Below are 27546 nucleotides of genomic sequence, written 5' to 3'. Positions count from 1 at the left end.
ATCACGTCAGTGAGTAGGGAAGGCATGGAAGAACACCAGTAAGCCAGTGACTCAGCCCCTGTAATAGGGTTAGAGGCAGAGAATCCCAGTAGAGAGAGGGGAACCGGCCAGGCAGAGACAGGAAGGGTAGTTTGTTGCTCCAGTGCCTTTCCTTTCACCTTCACACTCTTGGGCTAGACTACACTCAATCATAGGACCTACTGAAGAGATTAGTATTCAATAAAGACAAAGGTTGAGACCCAGTCTGCGTCTCTCACATGGGTAGGCAGACCATTCCATAAAAATTGAGCTCTATAGGAGAAAGCCCTGCATCCAGCTGTTTGCTTAGATATTCTAGGGACAGTTAGGAGGCCTGAGTCTTGTGACCGTAGCGTACGTGTAGGTATGTACGGCAGGACATACATAATGACTCCAACCTAAGTGTATGTAAACTTCCCGACTGTTGGTGTAGGAGTAGTTGGTGGTGCACTTATTATTATTATTACAATTTTGCATCATCATTTTTATTTTTTGTATCACAAAATGTAAGGGGAATGAACACATATTACCGCGGCTTGCACGAACAAAATGTGCTAACACCATGATACCGAAGAAGAACAGAAGGTCCAACCTACTTTTCTTCCAAGGAGGGCTGAAGCTGAGCAGTGCTCTGCATTATGCGCTCGCGAATCCGCCATCCTCCCTCTGTTCAGTGTGTTGTTCAGTTTTTCTTGCTCAGCAAAAATAACCGGGGACTGGAAGCTGGCAACTTGCATTGATTGTATGTATGTAGTGGATCTGAGCGCTCCAATACGTGCATTGCTACGTAACATTTTACTTGACAAACATGGAGGTTTATTTTGGCCTACATTGTCTTTATAGGGAGATTTGAGTTTTGATAGCTTGACCTGCTGAAACTTTATTTTTTGACAATAAGAGGAGCCCCCACATTACTCATTTTCTGCCAGCTGGATTACAGGATTGTATGATAACTTTTTATATTCAAGATGCAGGTCCGAACGGTCCTTGAAGTGAAAGTTATGGATGTGCAGAAGAAGCGGAATCCATCTAAACATTACGTGAGTACTCTGTTTGTCTCTGCCAGTGCCAGACACTTGGCTTGTGCTTCATGATCATAAACAATGCACTGAAGTTTTGTCTGAGCTATTACTGTCAATACGTGCACAGGTTTATTATTTTATTATACTTTTGTGGTCATTCTTCTGTCAATAAGTAATAACCTCAGTTATCCATATTGTAGACTTAATGCGCTGGGACAAGTGGGAACAATGCTAGTCTCTATGGAGGAAAATAAATTAGTCCACCAGGTCCAATAGGATTAATTAAGCAGAGTTAATTAATTAAGCAGAGAGAGGATCAATGTAACCAGTCCTCCCTGAGGTCCCTAAGCCCAGTGCAAATCCTTCCCCCTGGGGTGTCACATTAGGAGATGCTGCTAGCCTGGGAAGTCCAGTGAGGAAAACATACAACAAATCTCATTGTCTATGAGCTAAGACACTGAAAAATGCTTATCCTGTTTTATAGAGAGGAAAGAAGCAAACAGTATTTTGTGTCCAAGGTTCCAGTGTGACATCCTTGCACGGGCAAGAGAGGGACACTGGACACAAGAACTGGGAGAGCCCTTGGAAACTACAGTACGTACTACTGCTGAACTTGGCGATAGGTCCAAAAAGAAATATTGTTAAAATTACAAAGTGATCTATACTATATATGAATCAAATAGGACAATGACAAGTATTGACAACCCTTTGTTTCACTTGCCTTGGATAAAGTCCTATGTCCTTTAGCTTTTAGCTACTAAGAATACGTAATAACAGTATCCACATACCCTAGCTTTAATGGCAGGCGTTTTTGCTTAATATCCTGCCATCATGGAGATATTTTGTAGAATTTGACCTCTGACAAAGTCTTGAGAATTTGATAGTCATGCAGATATTATGCTGACTTGCATGCAGAGTGATGTGGATATGGTCAGATACCATGTTGGATTTTATTGCAAGTTTGCAACCCATTATTATTTTAGAGAATGTGATTTTTTTAAAATTTATTATTATTATTATTATTTTTTACAAATGTAGTATCTTAATTTGATCACCCTGTTCCAGGAGAACATTCCTGAAATGCAGGGAATGTAAAATATGTAGTGTATTTCAGGTTTAAAAAGGCATCTGAAGTTTGGAATTTCCACTTTGAAATTTCGGACTTGATTTTCCCTTATGAAAAATGTATCTATTATTCACATTTTCTGTTGCTGCAGTATTATTTTCCTACTGTATCAAACTGGCTCAAATTAAAATCCTACATCTGTATTGTACATTCAGCAGTACCATGTTGGGCCCAAAACACTGCCATAATAAATATACTAAATGTATGTCATACGAACAAATGAGGTGTCTGAACTAGAGGTCGACCGATTATGATTTTTCAACACTGATATCGATTATTGGAGGACCAAAAAAAGCTGATAGCTATTAATCGGCCGATTTAAAAAAATATATGTATTTGTAATAATGATAATTACAACAATACTGAATGAACACTTATTTTAACTTAATATAATACACCAATAAAATCAATTTAGCCTCAAATAAAATGAAACATGTTCAATTTGGTTTAAATAATGCAAAAACAAAGTGTTGGAGAAGAAAGTAAAAGTGCAATATGTGCCATGTAAAAAAGCTAAAATTTAAGTTCCTTGCGCAGAACATGAGAACGTATGAAAGCTGGTGGTTCCTTTTAACAGGAGTCTTCAATATTCCCAGGTAAGAAGTTTTAAGTTGTAGTTATTATAGGAATTATAGGACAATTTCTCTCTATACGATTTGTATTTCATATACCTTTGACTATTGGATGTTCTTATAGGCCCTCTCCTCGCCCCTACCTGGGCTCGAACCAGGAACACATCAACAACAGCCACCCTCGAAGCAGCGTTACCCATCGCTCCACAAAAGCCACGGCCCTTGCAGAGCAAGGGGAACAACCACTCCAAGTCTCAGAGCGAGTGACGTTTGAAACGCTATTAGCGCGCACCCCGCTAACTAGCTAGCCATTTCACATTGGTTACATCAGCCTAATCTCGGGAGTTGATAGGCTTGAAGTCATAAACAGCTCAATGCTTGAAGCACAGCGACGAGCTGCTGGCAAAACGCACGAAAGTGCTGTTTGAATGAATGCTTACGAGCCTGCTGTTGCCTACCATCGCTCAGTCAGACTGCTCTATCAAATCATAGACTTAATTTTAACATAGTAACACCCAGAAATACGAGCCTTAGGAGGTCATTAATATAGTCGAATACGGAAACTATCATCTCGAAAACAAGACGTTTATTCTTTCAGTGAAATACGGAACAGTTCCGTATTTTATCTAACGGGTGGCATCCATAAGTCTAAATATTCCTGTTACATTGCACAACCTTCAATGTTATGTCATAATTAAGTACAATTCTGGCAAATTAGGCGGCTCAAACTGTTGCATATACACTGACTCTGCGTGCAATGAACGCAAGAGAAGTGACACAATTTCACCTGGTTAATATTGCCTGCTAACCTGGATTTCTTTTAGCTAAATATGCAGGTTTAAAAATATATACTTCTGTGTATTGATTTTAAGAAAGGCATTGATGTTTATGGTTAGGTACAGTCGTGCAACGATTGTGATTTTTTCACAAATGCGCTTTTGTTAAATCATCCCCCGTTTGGCGAAGTTGGCTATCTTTGTTAGGAAGAAATAGTCTTCACAGAGTTCGCAACGAGCCAGGTTAGCAGGCAATATTAACTAAATATGCAGGTTTAAAAATATATACTTGTGTATTGATTTTAAGAAAGGCATTGATGTTTATGGTTAGGTACACATTGGAGCAAGACAGTCCTTTTTCGCGAATACGCACCGCATCGATTATATGGAACGCAGGACACGCTAGATAAACTAGTAATATCATCAACCATGTGTAGTTAACTAGTGATTATGATTGATTGATTGTTTTTTATAAGATAAGTTTAATGCTAGCTAGCAACTTACCTTGGCTTCTTACTACATTCGCGTAACAGGCAGTCTCTTTGTGGAGTGCAATGTAATCGGGTGGTTAGAGAGTTGGACTAGTTAACTGTAACACGGAACCCAAACCGGCTGCGCTCGTGCGCCATCGTGCACTATCGTGCATAAATTTATTTTGCCCCCCCCCCCCCACACCAAACACGATCACGACACACAGGTTAAAATATCAAAACAAACTGAACCAATTACATAATTTTTGGACAGGTCGAAAATCATTAAACATGTATGGCAATTTAGCTAGTTAGCTTGCACTTGCTAGCTAACGTAAATTTGTCCTATTTAGCTAGCTTGCTGTTGCTAGCTAATTTGTCCTGGGATATAAACATTGAGTTGTTATTTTACCTGAAATGCACAAGGACCTCTACTCCGACAATTAATCCACACATAAAACGGCCAACCAAATAGTTTCTAGTCATCTCTCCTCCTTCCAGGCTTTTTCATCGTTTAACTTATATGGTGATCACATCTAATTGTATTACCACAACTACCGGCAAAACAGTTTGTCTTTCAGTCACCCTCGTGGGTATAACCAATGAGGAGATGGCACGTGGGTACCTGCTTCTATAAACCAATAAGGAGATGGGAGAGGCAGGACTTTCAGAGCGATCTGCAGAAATAGGAATGAGTTCTATTTTAGCCCTTGGTGTCGCAGACGCTCGTTGGCGCGCGGACCAGACGTGTCCGGTCTGGTCAGCATGTAAGGTTGCAAGATTGAATCCCCGAGCTGACAAGGTAAAAATCTGTCATTCTGCCCCTGAACAAGGCAGTTAACCCACTGACTTGCCTAGTTAAATAAAGGATAAATAAAGGTGTAAAAAAATAAATAAATAACGATTTCCGATTGTTATGAAAACTTGAAATCGGCCCTAATTAATCGGCCATTCCGATTAATCGGTCAACCTCTAGTCTGAACTAACATTACCCTGAACTGCACAGCTCAAAATGTACTCTCTATGCATTCTCGTAGACATACTCAAAGGGTACTGTATTTAGCACACTTTAAGACACTGTTTTCGAAAGCCATTATCCAAGGCATTTGGTCATGCCGTCAGCACTCAATTAACTGCACAGGAACTTGTTCCACCCTGCAGCACATTGTTTCTGTAGTGAACTATGATGTAAAATCAAGACTTGATTTCATGTAGGACATTCACATTTTTACAGATTGTAGCCATGTGTAACAACACTCAAAACGCACATGCAAATGCAGAACAATAGCATATGTTTCTGCAGAAGAAGAAAGGGTGTGCCCAAGTGTTTGTGGCACATAGTGAGTTCCAGGGAGAGCTCCCACAGCCATATAGTTATAGCCAACAGCCCCCTGTGGAATCTATGCCATGGCTGTAGACTAGAGTCTGACAAAACAAGATTGTAAAATACTCGGAAATGTAACCTAACTAGCTGGAGTTACTATCAAAGTAAGAGCCAATGAAGTGTACATTTTGGATTATTTCCTTGAGTTGTTTGAATTTCAAACCCAGAATAAAGTGGCAAATGGTTAAAACCTGTTGACCATCTCTATGACCCCACACAGGATTCAAATGAGGTGTGTGCTGACAGACAGGCCTAATTAGTTAACTTGACCTCTACTGACCTCTTGAAGTTTAGTCTGAAGGGAATGCTCTATGTAAGTTTGGGGACAGTCAAAACTAAGTGATATTATGTGTCTTTGATGAATGGGACTTTGTTGTTAATAAGTCTTCCTTGTGTGTTTTCTTCCGTAGGTGTACCTCATCAATGTCACATACTCTGACTCCACCTCTCATGTCATCTACAGGAGATACAGCACTTTTTTTGATCTCCAGGTAAGTTTCACCATAGAACAATGATGTAGAACCATTCCCCAGTATCTGTTTGATCATGCACTCAATCATCTTAAACTTATAGTAAGGTGAACTTGCATTAAAAACAGTGAATCTGTATGCTATAGCATCTCACAGAGCTATTTTCCTTACCATGCATACATTTCCTCACTCACCCTTTCTCAACCCTGTCCATGGAGGTTCAATGGATTTCCTATCAAACTGACCTGCTGCCCTCTAAATGGATGATAATACTTATGATATATTGCAATATGTTGCAAAAAACATTGCTATGAGGTTCTCTATGAGATGAGACCAACATAAATGTTTTTGTGATGGCCATCTGCTGCTCAATGGGGAGTCAAACCTCAATGCTCTCAGTGTATTTCCCACAACATTAAGTTTCAATCAGGGGAAGCCCCAACTGAATGGTCCCATTGAAGAGCACTGGTTCCTGACTGAAGTAGGGAAAATCCCATTGCACACGTGTCATACGTCCTGCAGACTAGTCGTGAGAGAGGAAAGAATTACCTCAGGCTGAGAGATTGGCTGTGGGGTGAAGTTGCCCCTTAATCGGTTGGAGGGACATCAATGCCCTCGAGGGAAACTTCTTGGGCTTCTGATCCCAAACATTCCAATTGAAACCCATAAAGAGCCCACCACAGCTCTGAACAGGGTGGGCTCTCCGGTCTCTGTAATGGTAGGAAGAAAATGTGGATGTATGTGCATAAATCGGCATCAAGTCTCTGTGAAACCCTGTCTGATACTCTCTCATTACACTTTAATTACATTGCATTTCACAGTTGGAAGAGGCTCTTATCCTTTTTATATTTTACTGGGCAAGTCAGTTAAGAACAAATTATTATTTACAATAGGAAATTGTAAGGAACAGTGGGTTAACTGCCTTCAGAACAACAGATTTTTTACCTTGTCAGCTCAGGGATTTGATCTTGCAACCTTTTGGTTACGAGTCCAACGCGCTAACCACTAGGCTACCTGCTGCTGCCTCAAAAGTGAGGTAGATAGGTCAGACAGCCACATTATGGCCAGTAAAACCTTGTTATGTCCAGCCAGACTGTATTACAGGTCTCATGACCGTGATGAAGGCCGCAGAGGAAACCCTTTGTTCCAGGGGCACTTGGTAATAGCCAGGAAAATTCTGCTGTCCTGCTCTGTTTGATGGAAACATAGCTTCTCCCCTGTCTCTATGTCTGTAAATATTAGTCTTGTCCAGAGATCACTGCTGCTGGCTCTGGCTCACTGTCTGTGCTAATCAGTGAGGAGAAACGGTCAACAGCTGTCCACACAAGGAATGGGTGGAGATACTGCCTTTTACAAGTCCCTTATAGGTCTTTGAACATAGTCATACTGTATGGTCCATTAATCAGTTACGGTGTTGTTTAGTCCTCATATTGAATCCACTGGCTGAAAGTATATGATACAGATGTATAGTTTATCATTGTGGGACCAGGTACAGCAAGAAGGGCAGAGTCATTGGATGATCCACGAAATGGATTCTCCACTTGTCACTCACAACCATGATTATAACATTACAGCTAACAGGGTTAGTTATCGTCACCAACATCTCCAAATCCTCATCTGAACAATGTTTTGTGTTTTTCCGGAACCAGTTAAGATTAAAGCTTGATTCTATTGTAGCCCAATTTGAGAATGATACGTTCACACAGGCTTGGTGTTTCGTATTTTATTAGGATCCCCATTAGCTGACGCAATAGCAGCTGCTACTCTTGCTGGTGTGCTTTATAGATCTGTAGATGAAAACACTGAACACTGATGGAGTGATTGAGTCTCCGGGAAGTCATTCTTCCAGGCCAGTGATATTTGCAACCTCCATGGGGGTATAGTATCCAGCTGAGGAGACGGCATGCCCAATCCCAACATGCACTGGGTGGAATGAAGGGGAAGTCATGATTAGGAATGAGGGAAGGCCACTGGGGAGTGAAATGACCACCAAAGATGATGAAAGAGAGAGGTAAGGGCAGCCAAACCCTCCCCTAACCCATGCGACGCTGGGCTAATTGTGCTATGGGATTATGGGATTCCTGGTCACGGCCGGTTGTAACATTATGAGATGTTATTGTCCTTATTTAGGGCTACTAATGTTGTAGAAATCTAGCAATAGTTAGTGTGCATTATCCACTCCTTAATTCCTCTCTATTCTATGAAATCTTCTAGTGGCTCATCTGATCACTCTTCAATTCTTGTTTTCTGCTAAGTAGAAACAAACCCTGTTTGTTTGAGTTAGTGTTTGTGCCATGGTGCCAACAAACACCTACAGTTCATTTGAAGCTCATCTCTGTTCTCTGCCCTTTAAGCTCAATCACACTGTTCAGATAGACGCTTGCAGGGAACAGGAACCTGCTTTGCACTCTCTGGCTCGCCAAGGAATCATAATATACTTTATTAAGAAATAATTACATCTCAGCTCAATACTTTGTGGATGGTGTGTAGACAGTTGTAACGTGAAGCCGCACTTTTTCATGTGTTTATGAAATTGCCTGTCATAGTTTGTTGTCTGTTTTCAAGATGCAGTAGCTCCTGACAGCTAGCTGTGTAGTATTGTTAGCCAGTGTTTACTAGCTTAGCTAGTGATTTCTATTTAAGATGAAGTATGGTGATGGTTTACGTACACTTACTCCTAATGTTGCCAAACTCTCTAGCACACATCAGAGCTCTTTAGTGCTCCTCAGGAATGCAATCATAAATCACTAGAAACCATTTTTCAAATCAGCTTGACTCTTGCCTAATCTTTTGCTGAGTGTAAAACACATAAGTCATCACATTTCTCACCAGTTCCTGAAATTTAAATCAATAAAGGCTTTAATATTGTTGGGTGTAAAATCATGCTGAGCATTCCTACAACATAACTTTAGGTGTGTGGCTGAGGGAAAGTCAAACAGAGATTCTACCCTAAATAAACTTCCCCGCTCCACACCCTTAGATCACAGAAGACATAACACAGAGATCATGACATTCCACTGGGGGATTGTGGCATATGCAAGTTGGCCCCCTTTCCCTTCACTCTCCACTTGGAAGGAAACTCCTCTACAGGTCCCATAGTTGCCTTATTTTTGGGTTGAGGTATTGGAGCAGAATCAGATCATCTGAGAGTTACAGAGTTACACATGGAATAAACAAAACATACAGTCAATAATACAGTAGAACAAAAGAAAACAAAAAGTCTATATACAGTGAGTGCAATTGAGGTAAGGAAATAAATAGGCCATGGTGGCAAAGTAATTACAATATAGCAATTAAACACTGGAATGGTAGATCGGCAGAAGATGAATGTGCAGGTAGAGATACTGGGGTGCAAAGGAGCAAAATAAATAAATAAATAGATACCAGTATGGGGGTGAGGTAGGTAGATAGATGGGCTATGTACAGGTGCAGTGATCTGTAAGCTGCTCTGACAGCTGGTGCTTAAAGCTAGTGAGGGAGATGTGAGTCTCCAGCTTCAGAGATTTTTGCAATTCGTTCCAGTCATGGGCAGCAGAGAACTGGAAAGAAAGATGACCAAAGGGGGAATTGGCTTTGGGGGTGACCAGTGAGATATACCTGCTGGACCGCGTGCTACGAGTGGGTGGTGCTATGGTGTTCAGTGAGCTGAGATAAGGCGTGGATTTACCTAGCAGAGACTTGTAGATGACCTGTAGCCAGTGGGTTTGGCGACGAGTATGAAGCGAGGGCCAACCAACGAGAGCGTACAGGTCGCAATGGTGGATAGTGTATGGGGCTTTGGTGACAAAACAGATTGCACTGTGATAGACTGCATCCAGTTTGTTGAGTAGAGTGTTGGAGGCTATTTTATAGATGACATCACCGAAGTCGAGGATCGGTAGGATGGTCAGTTTTACGATGGTATGTTTGGCAGCATGAGTGAAGGATGCTTTGTTGCGAAATAGGAAGCCGATTCTAGATTTAATTTTGGATTTGAGATGCTTAATGTCAGTCTACAGTCTAACCAGACACCCAGGAATGGCAGCAGGCAGGTGTGAGTGCATCTGCACGCACAGTGAGGCGAAGAATTTTGGAGGATGGCCTGGTGTCAAGAAGGGCAGCAAAGAAGCCATTTCTCTCCAGGAAAAACATCAGGGACAGACTGATATTCTGCAAAAGGTACAGGGATTGGACGGTTGAGGACTGGGGTAAAGTCATTTTCTCTGATGAATACCCTTTCCGATTGTTTGGGGCATCCGGAAAAAAGCTTGTCCGGAGAAGACAAGGTGAGCGCTACCATCAGTCCTGTGTCATGCCAACAGTAAAGCATCTGGAGACCATTCATGTGTGGTGTTGCTTCTCAGCCAAGGGAGTGGGCTCACTCACAAATTTGCCTAAAAATACAGCCATGAATAAAGAATGGTACCAACACATCCTCCGAGAGCAACTTCTCCCAACCATCCAGGAACAGTTTGGTGACGAACAATGCCTTTTCCAGCATGATGGAGCACCTTGCAATAAGGGAAAAGTGATAACTAAGTAGCTCGGGGAACAAAAGATTGATATTTTGGGTCCATGGCCAGGAAACTCCCCAGAACATAATCCCATTGAGAATTTGTGGTCAATCCTCAAGAGGCGGGTAGACAAACAAAAACCCACAAATTCTGACAAACTCCAAGCATTGATTATGCAATAATGGGCTGCCATCAGTCAGGATGTGGCCCATAAGTTAATGGACAGCATACCAGGGCGGATTGCAGAGGTCTTGAAAAAGAAGGGTCAACACTGCAAATATTGACTCTTTGCATCAACTTCATGTTAATTGTCAATAAAAGCCTTTGCCACTTATGAAAAGCTTATAATTATACTTCAGTATTCCATAGTAACATCTGACAAAAACATCTAAAGACACTGAAGCAGCAAACTTTGTGCATCCCTGAGCCGACAAGGTACAAATCTGTCGTTCTGCCCCTGATCAAGGAAGTTAACTCACTGTTCCCTGGTAAGCAGTCATTGTAAATAAGAATTTGTTCTTAACTGACTTGCCTATTTCAATAAAGGTTAAAAAAAACAAACAAACATGGAATTCAGTTTTTTCCCACCCTTTTTCTGTCAAAAAGCTGAACAGTACTCGCTGTCTCTTTCTGTCTCCCTCTCTCCCTCCTCTCTTTGGGTTTATGTTTGTGTATGCCTGTGCTTCAGATATGCTTTTTATGGTAAAGTAAAAATATACTTGAGTAGCCTAGTCATTGACTTTTGCCAATCATTTCAGTTAGGGAGTAATGTAAAATATAATACATAGCTGTTTGAATTTAATGTCAAAACACACAACAGCTCATGGTCCTCCTGGAATTAGATTTTAGCTGTGTATGCAACTGGTTCACCTCTGATGCTCACAGGCAATGAAGGGATTTCTAATTTTTCAAATTTTCTTTGCCCAGCACACACCCCTACAACCAGACATGCTTTATCTACTCATTTGCTGGATGCAGAGTTCAACAGAGTGCAAGTGAAGGTCAAGCAAATCATAGAGAAAGCAGACTGTATTGCAATCATCTCTGATGGGTGGTCGAATGGTCGTGGGCAAGGAATATTTAACTACATCATCTCCACCCCTCAACCAGTATTCTACAAGAGTACAGACACAAAGAACAACAGACACATTGGTCTCTACATTGCAGATGAGATGAAGGCAGTCATCAATGACCTTGGACCACAGAAGGTATTTGTGCTGGTGACAGACAATGCTGCGAACATGAAGGCTGCTTGGTCTAAAGTGAAGGAGTCCTACCCTCACATCACACCCACTGGCTGTGCTGCTCATGCATTGATTTAGTTCCTCAAGGACATCATAGCACCGAAAACAATGGATACACTCTACAAGAGAGCCAAGGAAATGGTTAGGTATGTGAAGGGTCATCAAGTTATAGCAGCAATGTACCTCACCAAGTAAAGTGAGAAGAATAAGAGCATCACATTGAAGCTGCCCAGCAACACCCGTTGGGGTGGTGTTGTCATCATGCTTGACAGGCTCCTGGAGCAGCGTAGATGTTGGACCCTAAGTATGCTGGCAAGAGCATCCTGTCTGGTGCAGAGATCAACAAGGCCTATGGTGTCATCACTACCGTGTCTCGCCACCCTGGCCTGGATGAAGGCAAGGTTCTTGGCAGTCTGGCGAAGTACACTTCCAAGAAAGAGCTTTGGGATGGAGATGCAATATTGCAGTCGTGCCAACATAACTTATCAGCCACCTGGTGGAAGGGACATTGTGGATCGGAGGCTCTTTCCCCTATTGCCTCCATCATCCTGCAAATCCCACCAACATCAGCCACCTCAGAGTGCAACTGGTCCTTGTTTGGGAACACATACCAAAGCATGCAACAAGATGACCAATACAAGAGTTAAAAAATTGGTGGCCATCTGGGAAAATGTTTGGCTTTTGAACCTGACAACGAGCCATCCTCAACAAGGTTGGAAAGTGACAGTGAAGATGAGGCCTTAGAGCCGGATGTTTAAGAGGTAGACATTGAGAAGGTCCAGGGAGAAGACATGGAAGCTTGAGAGGAAGACATCCAAAGCTTTAGTTTATAGATGATCATTTTACAGATATGTTGAAAATGTTTTTGGGAGATGCGACGGACTAGCAGAATCCTTTTTCTTCTTTCACGAGCCCGACGCAGAGGATAGGGCTCCCTTGGGAACAGGCCCTGACCCCAGTGATATGCGTGAAGAAGAAGCATAGAAAGAGAGGCCAAAGAGCGGCGGTCGTCTGAGAAGTTGGAGGCGATCGAATAAACCCCCACTTCCCTCAATTCTGATAGCAAACATGCAATCTTTGGACAGTAAAATTGACGAGTTACTGGGAAGATTCAACTACCAATGGGACATTAAAAACTGTAACATCTTTTGCTTCACTGAGTCATGGCTGAACGATGGCAATATCAACATACAGCTGGCTGGTTATTTGATGTACTGGCAGGATAGAACAGCAGCGTCTGGTAAGACAAAGGGCGGCGGTCTATGTATTTTTGTAAACAACAGCTGGTGCACGATATCTAAGGAAGTCTCGAACTCGCCTGAGGTAGAGTTTCTAATGAAAAGCTGTAGACCACACTACCTAGCGTGAGAGTTTTAATCTGTATTCTTTGTAGCTGTTTACATACCACCCAACTCAGAGGCTGGCACCAAGTAGCGTTGAAAGAGCTGTATTCCACCATAAGCAAACAAGAAAACGCTCACCAAGAGGCGACGCTCCTAGTAGCCGGGGACTTTAATGCAGGGAAAGTTAAATCAGTTTTACCAAATTTCTATCAGCATGTTAAATGTGCAACCAGAGGGAAAAGAACTCTGGACAACCTATACTCCACACACAGAGATGCATACAATGCTCTCCCTTGCCCTCCATTTGGCAAATCTGACCATTATTCCATCCTCCTGATTCCTGCTTACAAGCAAACATTAAAGCAGGAAGCACCCGTGACTAGATCAATAAAAAAGTGGTCAGATGAATCAGATGCTAAGCTACAGGACTGTCTTGCTAGCACAGATTGGAATATGATCCAGGATTCCTCCAATGGCATTGAGGAGTACACCACATCTGTCATTGGCTTCATCAATAAGTGCATCGATGATGTTGTCCCCACAGTGACTCGAAGCACTCACGTTGGTATCCATGAAGTGCTTTGAAAGGCTGGTCATGGCTCACATCCACACCATCATCCCAGAAACCCTAGACCCACTCCAATTTGCATACCGCCCCAACAGATCCACAGATGATGCAGTCTCTATTTTACTCCACACTGCCCTTTCCCACCTAGACAAAATGAACACCTGTGCTATACATTGACTAAAATACAGTGTTCAACACCATAGTGCCCTCAAAGCTCATCAATAAGCTAAAGACCCTGGGACTAAACACTTCCCTCTGCAACTGGATCCTGTACTGATGGGCCGCCCCCGGGTGGTAAGGGTAGGTAACAACATATCCGCCACTCTGATCCTCAACACAGTCCCCTCCTGTACTCCCTGTTCACTCATGACTGCACGGCAAGGCAGGACTCTTAACACCATCATTAAACTTGCAGATGACACAACAGTGGAAGGCCTGATCACCGACAACTACGAGACAGCCTATATATAGGGAGAAGGTGGCCGTGAGACCTGGCTGTGTGGTGCCAGGACAACAACCTCTCCCTCAACGTGATCAAGACAAAGGAGTTGATTGTGGACTACAGGAAACAGAGGACCGAGCATGTCTCCATTCTCATGGATGGGGCTGCAGTGGAGCAGGTTGAGAGCTTCAAGTTCCTTGGTATCCACATCACCAACATACAAACATGATCCAAGCACACCATGACAGTCGTGAAGCGGGCACGACAAAACCTATTCCCCCTCAGGAGACTGAAAAGATTTGGCATGGGTCATCAGATCCTCAAAAGGTTTTACAGCTGCACCATGGAGAGCACTGGTTGCATCACTGCCTGGTATGGCAACTGCTCGGGCCTCTGACTGCAAGGCACTACAGAGGGTAGTGCTAATGGCCCAGTACATTACTGGGGCCAAGTTTCCCGCTATCCAAGACCTCTATACCAGGCGGTGTCAGAGGAAGGCCCTAAAAATTGTCAAAGACTCCAGCCACCCTAGTCATAGACTGTTCTCTCTGCTACCACATGGCAAGCGGTACCGGAGCGCCAAGTCTAGGTCCAAGAGGCTTCTTAACAGATTCTATCCCCAAAATCAAGGTTTCATAATTATTGGCACTCCTCATTTAGTACTTAGTGCAACCACCTCTGGCAAGGATAACAGCATGGAGTCTTTTCCTGTAATGTTTGACAAGGTTAAGGAACACATTTGGAGGGATTTTGGACCATTCCTCTATGCAGATCCTTTCAAGATCCTTTGCGCTTATCAACTGCCCTCTTCCACTCAGCCCACAGGTTTTCGATTGGATTGAGGTCCAGCGACTGAGATGGCCATGGCAGAACATTGATTTTGTTGTCACAGAACCATTTCTGTATGGATCTTGAGGTATGTTTCTGGTCATTGTCTATGGCCAAGTCCCAGCCTTCTGGCAGAGGCAACCAGATTGTCAGTCAAAATTGCCTGATACTTGGTATAATTCATTATGCCATCAATCTTAACCAGTGCTCCTGGACCTCTGGAATTAAAACAGACCCAAAATATCACTGACCCCCCCCTCCATATTTCACTGTGGGTATGAGGTCACTCTCCTTGTATGCATCTCTGTTTCGACGCCAAACATGCCGATGCTGTATCTGACCAAAACATTACATTTTTTCTTCCAGTCATAATTTAAATGACGTTTGGCAAACTCCAAGCGCTTGCATCTGTGTCTTGAGGTCAGAAAGGGTTTTCTTCTGGCAACCCTTCCAAAGAGCCTGTGGATGTGGAGGTGGCGTCTGATGGTGCTTTTTGAAACCTGGTGACCCCAAGACACCACCAAGGCCTGCAATTCTTTCACAGCATTTCTTGGGGATTTTGTTGCTTCTCTCACTACCCTCCTCCCTATCCTGGGGGGCAAAATGCATTTGTGTCCTCTATCCGTGAGGTTTTCAACTGTTCCATATCTTTTGAATTGTCTAATAATTGCCCTAACAGTGCTCAGTGGTATATTCAATCGTTTGTGGATCTTCTTGTAGCCATTACCAGATTTATGAAGGTCTATGGCCATCTGTCTCTTTTGAGACAGATCACCGACCATTTTGAATCCCACCGTACCTTCTCCACTATGTAATCTTGTTTCCGAGCTGGTCATGGGTGCACATCATCCACGCTCAAAGTTTTAAACGATATCATAACCGCCATTGATAAGAGACAATACTTTGCAGCCGTCTTCATTGACCTGGCCAAGGCCTTCAACTCTTACAATCAACGCATTCTTATCAGCAGACTCAACAGGCTTGGTTTCTCAAATGACTGCCTCGCCTGCCTCAACTACTTCTCAGACAGAGTTCAGCGTGTCAAATCGGAGGGCCTGTTGTCCGGACCACTGGCAGTCTCTATGGGGGTGCCACAGGGTTCAATTCTCGGGCCAACTCTTTTCTCTGTATACATCAATGACATCGCTCTGGAACGAATTGCAAAAATCACTGAACCTGGCGTCTTATATCTCCCTCACAACTAGTAATTTAACAATTTTATTCGTATTTATGGATAACAAGTTTGTTATTAAGGCACATGGAAGTTCACATTTTCCAGATATATTTTCTTCCAAAAAACGCATTTTGATAAAAATGAAGTTTATGTTCAAATGCTTCTCCTGTGAAGTAGTGATGTGCTGCACATGCCTAGTCACTTATGTTGGACCCTGATATGGCTATACATAAGGACAACTCAGTGAATGCTATTTTTTCTTCTGAAATAGACTACATTTTCTTCATATCATATTTCTTTAGACGAGTCTAAAATAAATAATGGATTTATTGTGATGGTTTAGACTATATTAAATTGATTTATTAGACTTTTTAAAAAATGTTGTTGTTCCAAAGGTCTGCATCAGTGGCTTGTAAGCTATGAGTGGAAGCCAGGAGATGCTAAATGTATTTATGTTAATTAATAGTCAATTACCATGAGACCAGCAGTGATTTGCTTGACAATCACTGGCTCACAAAATGTCATGACCGCCACAGCCCTAGTACACGGATCTGCCCCAAAATCAGAAATATCTTCCTTCATTAGTAAATCCATTAGATCCTCTCTGTCTGTCACTCGCTCCCTGCGCGCTGCTCGCTCTGCATGCGCTCTGCTCATGGCGGCTCTGGGTCTTCGCATATCCATAGCATCAGCTCCATTTGAGCTGCTTAATGACGATACATGAGAGAGCAGTTAGCTGTTAGCTCCTTTTCATCACTCTAAACTCAGATTTTCTGTTAAATAATCTCTCTCCCCGCCCTAACCCGATGTATAATGTCGGTCTCTGGTCAGGTAGCAGAGCTCTACCTCAAAGGATAAGATTGAGCGCATTCCATTTTCCAAGGAGAGGGAAATACCAATGTCCAAAATAGATTTAAAGTTTCAGCAACAGCAGTAGAGAAATAGAATTTTTAAAAACCTTAGCTGGAAACTCTCTCATGACCTGATGAAGATCCAACTCTGATCTAAATTTAGCAATTTTTGTGCATCTGATTAAATCACCAGTTGCGGACATTTTTCTTTCTTTAACCCTCTCAAACAACCAAACCAGATATAATGGCTCTGCCCATATTAGCCTGGGACTGTTTATGCACCTGGTTCCTTTGGCCACTTTGACCTTTGCCCAGTCCCCTGGCCTAGATACGCATGTGATTTTGGGCTTACTGTTCACAGCATCAGTCCCTCTCCAGAGCATATCTGGAACAAGGCAAGGCAGGGCAGGGCAGGACCACATCTGGAGCTGAGCAGGCTTGTTACTGTAGGACTCCAATGTGGATTGGTTTACTTTAGCACACTGCAATGATTTATTAGACCAGGAAACTCGAAAGTCTGTGAGCGGGACGCAAGCAGATACACACTTGACACTTAGGCATGCCCATGTTCGCACACTTACCAATTAATGCGCTCATCTATTCATGCACATGACACTCCAGATGCGGTTATGAACACAGACACAAACAGTACCAGTCAAAAGTTTGGACACACCTGCTCATTCATGGATTTTGCTTTATTTTTACTATTTTCTACATTGTAGAATAATAGTGAAGACATCAAAACTATTAAATAATACATATGGAATCATGTAGGAATCAAAAAAGTGTTAAACAAATCAAAATATATTTTATATTTGAGATTATTCAAAGTAGCCACCCTTTGCCATGATGACAGCTTTGCACACTCTTGGCATTCTCTCAACCACCTTCACCTGGAATGCTTTTCCAACTGTCTTGAAGGAGTTCCCACATATGCTTAGCATTTGTTGGCTGCTTTTCCTCCACTCTGTGGTCCAACTCATCCCAAACCATCTCAATTGGGTTGAGGTTGGGTGATTGTGGAGGCCAGGTCATTTGACGGAGCACTCCATCAGTCTCCTTCTTGGTAAAATAGCCCTTACACAACCTGGAGGTTTGTTGGGTCATTGTTCTGTTGAAAAAGAAATGATAGTCCCACTAAGCGCAGACCAGATGGGATGGCGTATCGCTGCAGAATTCTGTTGTAGCCATGCTGGTTAATTGTGCCTTGAATTCTAAATAGATCACAGACAGTGTCACCAGCAAAGCACCATCACACCTCCTCCTCCATGCTTCACGGTGGGAACCACACATGCAGAGATCATCCGTTCACCTACTCTGCGTCTCAGAAAGACACGGCGATTGGAACCAAAAATCTCAAATTTGGACAGGTTTCTACTGTTCTAATGTCCATTGCTCGTGTTTCTTGGCCCAAGCCAAGTCTCTTCTTCTTATTGGTGTCCTTTAGTAGTGGATTCTTTGCAGCAATCCAACCATGAAGGCCTGATTCACGCAGTCTCCTCTGAACAGTTGATGTTGAGATGTGTCTGTTCACTCTGTGAAGCATTTATTTGGGCTGCAATTTCTGAGGTTCTGGTAACTAATGAATTTATCCTCTTCAGCAGACTATTCTACTGTGTAGAAAATAGTAAAATTAAGAAAAACCCTTGAATGAGTAGGTATGTGCAAACTTTTGACTCGTACTGTACGTACACACACACACACCCAAATACACGTAAGCAAACTTGCAGGCATCCACGCATGTACAGCAGAATGATTGTTTTTGTGTTCTTGTCATAAAATATCACTCGATACAGAATGCCCACTGGGCACAGTCAATTCAACGTCTATTCAATTTCATTGAAATGACGCGGAAACAATGTTGATTCAACCCGTGTGAACCATTGGGTGGCCTCTCCTAAATGCACACCTGTTGCTAATTCAATTATAATATTGGCTTACTCCGTTTTACTCAGTGAAACGACTCAATGATCATGGTTCGAGGACTGTCTCTGAGACTAGGTTTAACATGTCTAGAACTTTTCATGCGATTAGGCTACCTACACTAATAGACACAGATTCAGATGACTGTTGTGAGTGACATAAGAGATCAAAGTGGACCTGTGTCTGGTGACTGGTACGTAGTAGCTCTTCAGAGTCTGTATATACAGCCCACATTTGTAGTAATTTAATTGGGAGGTTGTCTGTAAGAGGTCAGGACCACCAAGTGCTTCTCTTTCCAATGATCTCATCTACATTCCTCCACTTTGAGCTCCCTTGGCTTTGTCTGTCACATAAGTATCAAATATACTTTATTACCACCAGTAATCAATTTAAGTTTGAAATAACATTGACCATACAAAAAAAAAAACATAGCACGTAGGACTGTATTCATTCAAACTGTTATCTTGATGTTTGCCACAAGTGTCCATCCTTTAGTTTTAGAAGACACAAGTTAAGATATCCATTGCGTTCTTTTTATTTTCAGATGCAGATCCTGGACAAGTTCCCAGTGGAGGGAGGGCAGAAGGACCCCAAAAAGAGAATAATTCCCTTCTTACCAGGTGAGCATGCTGACAAATTCTTTAAACTTTTAACCTAAATCCAATGATGTGGTGTTTTTGTTGTTGATTTCACATTCAATCCACGTTAGTAGAAAACTGAAACAAATGTAAATCAAAACTAGATGTTGAACAGCAGCATTTTAGAGGTGGTGGTTTGACACCACATTGAAACAAAATGCAATGAAATGCAAGAACACACAGAAAGGACCTGCTTCTCTATCATTTGGTCTGTTCTAACATAGCACATTTCTAGTTTTTCCACTGTTCCAGCTGGCTGAATAAGGCTGTGGTGTGCTTGTAGCATGTCAGTAGGAGGCTAATTTGATAACCTCAGCATGCCCCAGAGTAGTGAAGAGTGCCATTGTCAGAGAGCTGCACAGCACTCAAACGTCTGGATAGTATTGTTTACACCACCCTGTAAAACCTACCCAGGGAGTGGGCTCTATGCACTTCCTCACTCTAAAATAAACAGTCGTCTTACTGTTATCATGACAGACAGAGAGACAGAAAGACAGACACACTCACACATATTTTACATTTGTCTTTTTCATGAAATCTTGTCTCGAGTAGCACATACTATTTAGAATAGGCCTACTACATAATATGTCAGACCGTTTCTTAAAAAGTCCACTGCCGAATGCCTGGGTCTGGGCTAGTGTTATGCCACCTGGTGGTACTTTTAGAAACAGCACATTCAATGACAACTCAAAGTTCTATATCTCTTTTACAGGTAAACTCTTATTTCGGCGAAGTCAAGTCAGAGACGTGGCTGTGAAAAGGTTGAAGCATCTTAATGACTACTGCAGAGTAAGAACCAAGTATCTTGTTTTTCTCTTTGCTGTAAATGATGTACTGCTTGCTGCTTTAAAGGCCAACTGCTCTTTAACTCTTCCCACCTGTGAACACACACACGAGACACCCATGTCAAACCACACCCTGAAACCAACCCACGTTTGAATTCAGTCATGGCCGCTAGCATTTCTCAATGAACCAAATCTTGAACTGAGGCCAAATCAGGAAGTGCAGTCACCCTTCAATGAATGGCAAGAAGTCTTTTTATTACTTATAGCCTACTAAGTAGCCACATCTCACACGGTCCAGTCATTTCTTTAATAAATTGTTTAGTTTGAATGTCTTTGGAGCATGTTTTATCCACCAGCAGCATTCACTGGAAAGTCTAGCTCTATCTGCTCTTACAGTATGTAATTTCCTTATACAGTGGGTTTATATAGAAAGAGAAAGAAATAGACGTAGAAATAGATGTAAGAGATCATCTATAGGTGCACACAGTTCAAACACAGGATGCGTAGAACGGAATGATTCAGCATGTGAGATGGAGAAATGAACACAGCTGGTCACCTGACCTCATTTGTTTCAGGCTTTCTGGGATCTGGGACACTTGGTGGCTTGCCAAGTGTGGCAGTAATCACGCTTTTTTTTTATTGTGGAAAAACCGAAACCTGCCATGTAAGCTGTGAATGCAGAGCCTTGTGACAGAAAATGCTGAGTCTGAAAGAGTAAAGTTCTAACATGTAATTATCAGATTTACACCAAATATAAAGACTGTATGTCCCTTGTTCAGTATCATATGCATCATATTCATTGTGTATGCAAATAGTTTATTTCGGATGTACTTTTCAAAGCAGACACAGTTGTAGTCCTGTCAGAGAGGGTTCTGGTAGCTATCGTCCTCCATCTGTTTTCCTCTGTCTTATCCCTGCTCCGGGCTCTGATCCCTCTTCCTTCCCCTTCTCGTCTTCCATACCTACCCTTCATCCTCTGAGCCGCTGAGTAACAGGGCCTTACTGTAAACCAGAGTTCCCCAACTGGTGGTTCGCGGGCCGAATTTGGCCCGTGGGTGATTTCTATTTTCCTCCAGGTTTTCTTAGCAAAATAAATAACTAAATATGTATGTTTTTTAAGAAATGTATTTGTTGGACATAAAAGACTAAACCACCAGAAAAAGTATTCCCAAAGTATTCCCATGCATAATAGATATACACGCATGTGATCATATTCAAATGTAAGCAAGGTATGAAATTATTATATTTTAGTCAAATATTATATCTGTTTGGGCTTCTTGCGGTGAATTTGCAGTCTACAAATAATTTGTAATTATGTTTCGGTCCCCTGACCATCCTCTCAAGAAATAATTGTCCCTTGGTTGATGATCCTAGTTGATGATCTGGTGATCTCACACACACACACAGTCCTTTTGTGATATAGTGGCTTCCACATATGGAGTCAGTCAGTTGATGAAATTCAGGGTACATGTGACCACATTAGCTGATAGTTATCTTGTCATTGTGAATAATCATTATACTATTTCACAATGATAATATTTTCCATCACTCTCCTTCTCGCACTCATCCCCTCTCTCCTTCTAGGCTGTGATGAGGCTCCCTAACCAGATCTCCCAGAGTGAGGAGGTGCTGAGTTTCTTTGAAACCAAGGCTGAGGACATCAACCCTCCTAAAGAGTGAGTTTCATTTACCTGGCGATCTCTCCCTACAGTAGTCACTGAATAATAACACATGGCTATCTCACATATTGTCAGGTTTTAAAGGACATCTATTTCTCAATTTCTTGCTTTTTACCAGGTTCTTCATGTTGTACTTTTCAGTTGTACTTTAAGGTATCAAACACTGCCCCCAAGTACAACAATAAACATGTTTAATTTAGGTTAATATGATAATACAAAGCATATGTTTTATTTGCTCGTGTGTGTGTGCATGTGTCAGAGCACTGGCAGCTGGTGTAGACGTCTCTCACACACACTGACATGTATTGATCTCCAAGTGACCTCATGTCACATAGATGATGGATGGTCAACCAGGCTCTGGGCTTTTATTAATGATGATACATGGGAGGTGACATCTGATCCCAGCGCAGTGCTTATTGTTCAATGGTATTATGGTGGTTAAGTTCAGGTCAGACATGGCATTACTATAATTCATTTATCATCCTCAGATTTACACCAATAGGGTTTGGTATTTGATGTCAATGGACATTTGATAAGTGGAAACTTACATCTGCATTTAGTCATTTCTTTCTCTGAAGATTTGGCCATGTGTTGTAGGTTATTGTCCTGCTGAAAAGTGAATTCCTCTCCCAGTGTCAAGTGTAAAGCATACTGAAGGAGGTTTTTGTCCAGGATTTTGCCTGTGCTTAGCTCCATCCCATTCCTTTTTTATCATTAAAACATCCTACTCTTTGCCTATGTCAAGCATACCATGATGCAGCCACCACCATGCTTGAAAATAAGCAGACAACCACTGGGCACGGATGTCAATTCAACGTCTATTCCACATTGGTTCAACATCATTTCATTGATTCAACCAGTGTGTGCCCAGTGGGCAGTTAAACATTGATGTGTTGCGTTGGATTTTCCCCAAAAGTATATTCCTTTGGTGTGCTTTTAAGCAGTATTACGTTAGTGCCTTGTTGCATACAGGATTCATGTTTTGGAATGTTTGATTCTGTATATTTGTATTCTTCTTTTCATCATGTCATTTAGGTAGGTCATTATTGTGGAGTCACTTCAATGTTGATCCATCCTCAGTGTTATCCCTTTACAGCCATTCAATTCTGTAGCTGTTTTAAAATCACCTTCCTTCCTGTCCTGCAGCTCAGTTCAGAAGGACGACTGTATCTTTGTTGTGTCTGGGTGTTTTACGATAACATCCACAGCATGATTATTAACTTGACCATGCTTAAAGAAATATTAACATGTCTGATTTGCGAGAGGTACCAGGATTCTTGACTAAATGTAGTTGCTGAATTGTCCAATATAATTGTCCCAATACAATTTCCATTTGAATCCTTTAGCCACAATGGAGAGTGGTGAAATGTTCGTCTTGAAGCATAGAAATCCAATGTCCAGTGTTTGATTCAATTAGAAAAATAGTAGTACCTTTATTTGTCGTTCTTCTGTATACAAAAATGAATTTTGATCATTAAACTGAAGAAACAAACAGCATGGTTAACATGGTCAAAAGACTTAATTGGAATTGAAAAACTGGATTGTTTGGAAAGATGCATAACCAAGGAACAAAGGACTCACGCGGCCTCAAGACTACAGCGTAGAAAAGACACACTTTGGTATGTAAAAGTAGTCTAACAAGTGCACACGCTTTTTGATGGATTAATGGTTACATTTAAGTGTATGGCTACATTCATCATGCATACAAAGTAATGGAAAGTTTTCTATTGGAGTGACTTATTTGGACAATGGATTGAATGCATAGAATCCGATTTCCAATCTCCGCTGCCTAATTCTTTGAATTGTGAATATGAATTATATGAATTATATAGTGGCACTGTTAAAAGGAGAGCAGCGCACCAGAACGCTTATTGATCCATGTTCATGGTTGCATATTGAAATATAGGTATTATTCTGATAGCCTATTGAGGGAAGACGGTGGAAGAGAATTATACCAGTGCACATGGTTATCAGAAAAGGACTTGGAAGGAAAAAGTTTCCCAAATGCGCAAATCCAGAAGGGGTAAACTGGGAAAGCTGACTCACAAAATGGACATATGGTTACTGATCTGATGACTGACAATAAGAATATTCAAGTTGTAAAAAAGAAATGTTGAATGGATTCAAATAATTTATTGATTCATATCATCACATGATACCTGAGGATGAAAAAAAAAATGATATGTTGAATTGGTATGAACCCAAATGGAAGCATATTAAGACATTTCTTGTTACTGTGTCCCAATGGATCTCAGGTGCAGCCCCAGCACCAGAGAAACCTGATGAATGCACTGATGAGAAAGATGATCTTAAACCTACTGACAGTGTGTCCCAATCCTCCAGCCGCAGGTCTAACAGGAGTTCACGCTCAGGTGTATCCTCCACATCCTCAGCCTGCATCCGACCAGAGGCTGAAAGAGCAGCGTTAATAATAATGGCTGCTGCTCTCAAGTTCAAACACCATTTAGAGGATAAGGAGGAAGAATTAAACCAACAAAAGATGGAACTGAGGAAAAGAAGGGAGACTCTAGAGCTGCAAACTGAAACTATACAGGACAAGGCACCTCTGTGCTGACCAACTCAGGGCCACGGGGAGAACAGGCAAGACTTTCCAATTCAAAGGACGGTGCTCAGGACATTTCACAGGAAAAAATAGAAAAAATATAGGAAAAATTGGAAAACCCTCTCATCACTGTTCTCCAAACCTCCAGATGAGCTTCAATGCCATACAACTCTGCTTTTGTGGCCTCCAGCTGCTCTTAAATACAAGTAAAACTAAATGCATGCTCTTCAACCGATCGCTGCCTGCACCTGCCCGCCCGTCCAGCATCACTACTCTGGACGGTTCTGACTTAGAATATGTGGACAACTACAAATACCTAGGTGTCTGGTGAGACTGTAAACTCTCCTTCCAGACTCACATTAAGCATCTCTAATCCAAAATTAAATCTAGAATCGGCTTCCTATTTCGCAAAACAAAGCATCCTTTACTCAAGCTGCCAAACATACACTCATAAAACTGACTATTCTACCGATCCTTGACTTCGGCAATGTAATTTATAAAATAACCTTCAACTCTCTACTCAGCAGATTGAATGCAGTCTATCACAGTGCCATCCTTTTTGTCACCAAAGCCCCATATACTACCCACCACTGTGACCTGTATGCTCTCGTTGGCTGGACCTCTCTTCATATTCGTCGCCAAACCCACTGGCTCCAGTTCATCTATAAGTCTTTGCTAGGTAAAGCCCCGCCTTATCTCAGCTCACTGGTCACCCACCCATAGCACACGCTCTAGCAGGTATATTTCACTGGTCACCCCCAAAGCCTATTCCTCCTTTGGCTGCCAATGACCTTTTCTTCCAGTTCTCTGCTGCCAATGACTGGAACGAATTGCAAAAATCACTGAAGCTGGAGATTCACATCTCCCTCACTAACTTTAAGCATCAGCTGTCAGAGCAGCTCACAGATCACTGCACCTGTACATAGCCCATCTTTAAATAACCCTTCCAACTACCTCATCCCCATATTTTTTAATTTTTTAAATGTTTTTAAATGCTCCTTTGCACCCCAGTATCTCTACTTGCACATTCATTTTCTGCACATCTATCACTCCAGCGTTTAATTGCTAAATTGTAATTACTTCGCCACTACGGCCTATTTATTGCCTTACCTCCCTAATCTTACCTCATTTGCACACGCTGTATATAGATTTTTTTCCTATTGTTTTATTGACTATACGTTTGTTTATTCCATGTGTAACTCTGTGTTGTTGTTTGTGTCGCACTGCTTTGCTTTATCTTGGCCAGGTCACAGTTGTAAATGAGAACTTGTTCTCAACTGGCCTACCTGGTTAAATAAAGGTGAAATAAAAAATATATAAGAATTTAAAAAAAAGACAGAATTAAGTTACTGCTATGTTAGTCAAACAGCAACATCATTCCTTTCTGCCATCCAGAGACATAGAATCTATTTTAATCATACTTTGTAACGCAACAAAATGTGAACAAATCCAAAGGGTGCCCACTGTATTTGTTGTAGTCATATGCTAATTTCTAAGACTGAAAGCATCTGGACTGTTGCAATTGCCTTCCCTCCACTGCCCTCTTTTGGTTTAGTAACCTTAATGCACCACTCAAGCAGTATACAGAAACCAGAAATACAGGAGCTTTACTACCACAAGAGGGAGCCACCTAATATGTTTCTGAACAAGGGTTTTACAGTAACACAATACATCGAGTGACGCACAGAACATACAATAAGTTAGATGTTTGAGTAAATGTAGGCCAAAAAGCAGATATGCTGACTTCTGACATTGAGCTAACAAACTCATCTAACCATAGTGAAGAACTGAAGAAAAGTATAAAAGCAACATGTAAAGTGTTCGTCCCATGTTTCATGAGCTGAAATAAAAGATCTTCCATACACACAAAAAGCTTATTTCTCTCATATTTTGCGCACAAATTTGTTTACATCCTTTGCCAAGATAATCCATCCACCTGACAGGTGTGGCATATCAAGAAGCCGAGTAAACAGCATGATCATTACACAGGTGCACCTTGTGCTGGGGACAATAAAAGGCCACTAAAATGTGCGGTTTTGTCACACAACACAATGCCACAGATGTCTCAAGTTGAGGGAGTGTGCCACTGGCATGCTGACTATAGGAATATCCACCATTTCTCTACCATAAGCCGCCTCAAACGTTGTTTTAGTGAATTTGGCAGTACATCCAACCAGCCTGACAATCGCAGACCACGTGTAACCACGCCAGCACAGGACCTTCACATCTGGCTTCTTCACCTGCGGGATCATCTGAGACCAGCCACCCGGACATCTGATGAAACTGAGGAGTATTTCTGTCTGTAATAAAGCCCTTTTGTGGGGACAAACTCATTCTGATTGGCTGGGCCTGGCTCCCCAGTGAGTAGGCCTGTCTCCCAAGTGGGTGGTTCTATGCCCTCCCAGGCCCACCATGGCTGCGCCCCTGTCCAGTCATGGGAAATTGATAGACTAGGGCCTAATGAATTTATTCCAATTGACTGATTTCAGTAAAATAGTTGAAATTATTTCATGTTGAGTGTTTATTTTTGTTCAGTGTATTTACCTTCACTGACATGGATTCAGTAACTCCATTGTCTAGGGCAGGGTTCCCCAATAGGTGACCCGCGGGTGATTTATTTGACCCCCACAAGATTTCTGAGCAAATATAAATAAATAAAATTAATTATTGGACATAAAATATTGTAAAATCACCAGGAAATCAGCTCAAATTGATTTCAATGTAGGAAATCTGTTCCCAAATATTCCCATGGATAATTAAATATGCTTTTCTGATCGTACCCCAATGTAATCAAAGTTTGAAATGATTCCGTTTATGTCAAATACTATATATTTTTGCGATTCTTGCGGTCAATTTGAGGAGTACAAATGATTTATAACTACCTTCCGACCATTCGCGCAAGGAAAAATAGGCCCACAGCTGAATGTAACTGGGGACCCCTTGTCTAGGGGCTTTTGCTTAATTGGAAATGAAGGTGTCATTGACTCTATACCTCATTGACTCTGTAATGCATGCTTGTCTTCACTTATCATCCCCCTCCTCCCTCAACCGCACACACTGCATGATTCTGTGGGTAGGTCAACTCTCCATTGATTATAATGACTTCCTGTCCAATTACTTTTGACCTCGAACCAGGGGTTACTCATGCAGGGGGCAGACTATGGTTACGGACAGCAG

The 27546-nt window shown here is 41.8% G+C and overlaps 1 protein-coding gene across 1 annotated transcript in view; it reads left to right on the top strand.

Annotated features, from left to right (window-relative positions):
- The first annotated feature begins 510 nt into the window (after nucleotides 1-510).
- Nucleotides 511-27546, top strand: part of LOC115113218 (SH3 and PX domain-containing protein 2A-like) — a 97193-nt gene continuing 70157 nt past the window's right edge. The window contains exons 1-5 of the mRNA XM_029640612.2: nucleotides 511-1058; nucleotides 5779-5859; nucleotides 19249-19324; nucleotides 20055-20131; nucleotides 21712-21803. Coding sequence (XP_029496472.2) covers nucleotides 987-1058; nucleotides 5779-5859; nucleotides 19249-19324; nucleotides 20055-20131; nucleotides 21712-21803 — 398 coding nt within the window. The 5' untranslated portion in view covers nucleotides 511-986. The remainder of the gene's footprint in view (nucleotides 1059-5778; nucleotides 5860-19248; nucleotides 19325-20054; nucleotides 20132-21711; nucleotides 21804-27546) is intronic.

This window comes from Oncorhynchus nerka, linkage group LG28 (genome assembly GCF_034236695.1).
Source record: "Oncorhynchus nerka isolate Pitt River linkage group LG28, Oner_Uvic_2.0, whole genome shotgun sequence".
NCBI lineage: Eukaryota > Metazoa > Chordata > Actinopteri > Salmoniformes > Salmonidae > Oncorhynchus > Oncorhynchus nerka.
This window is presented reverse-complemented; position numbering and strand designations above follow the sequence as displayed.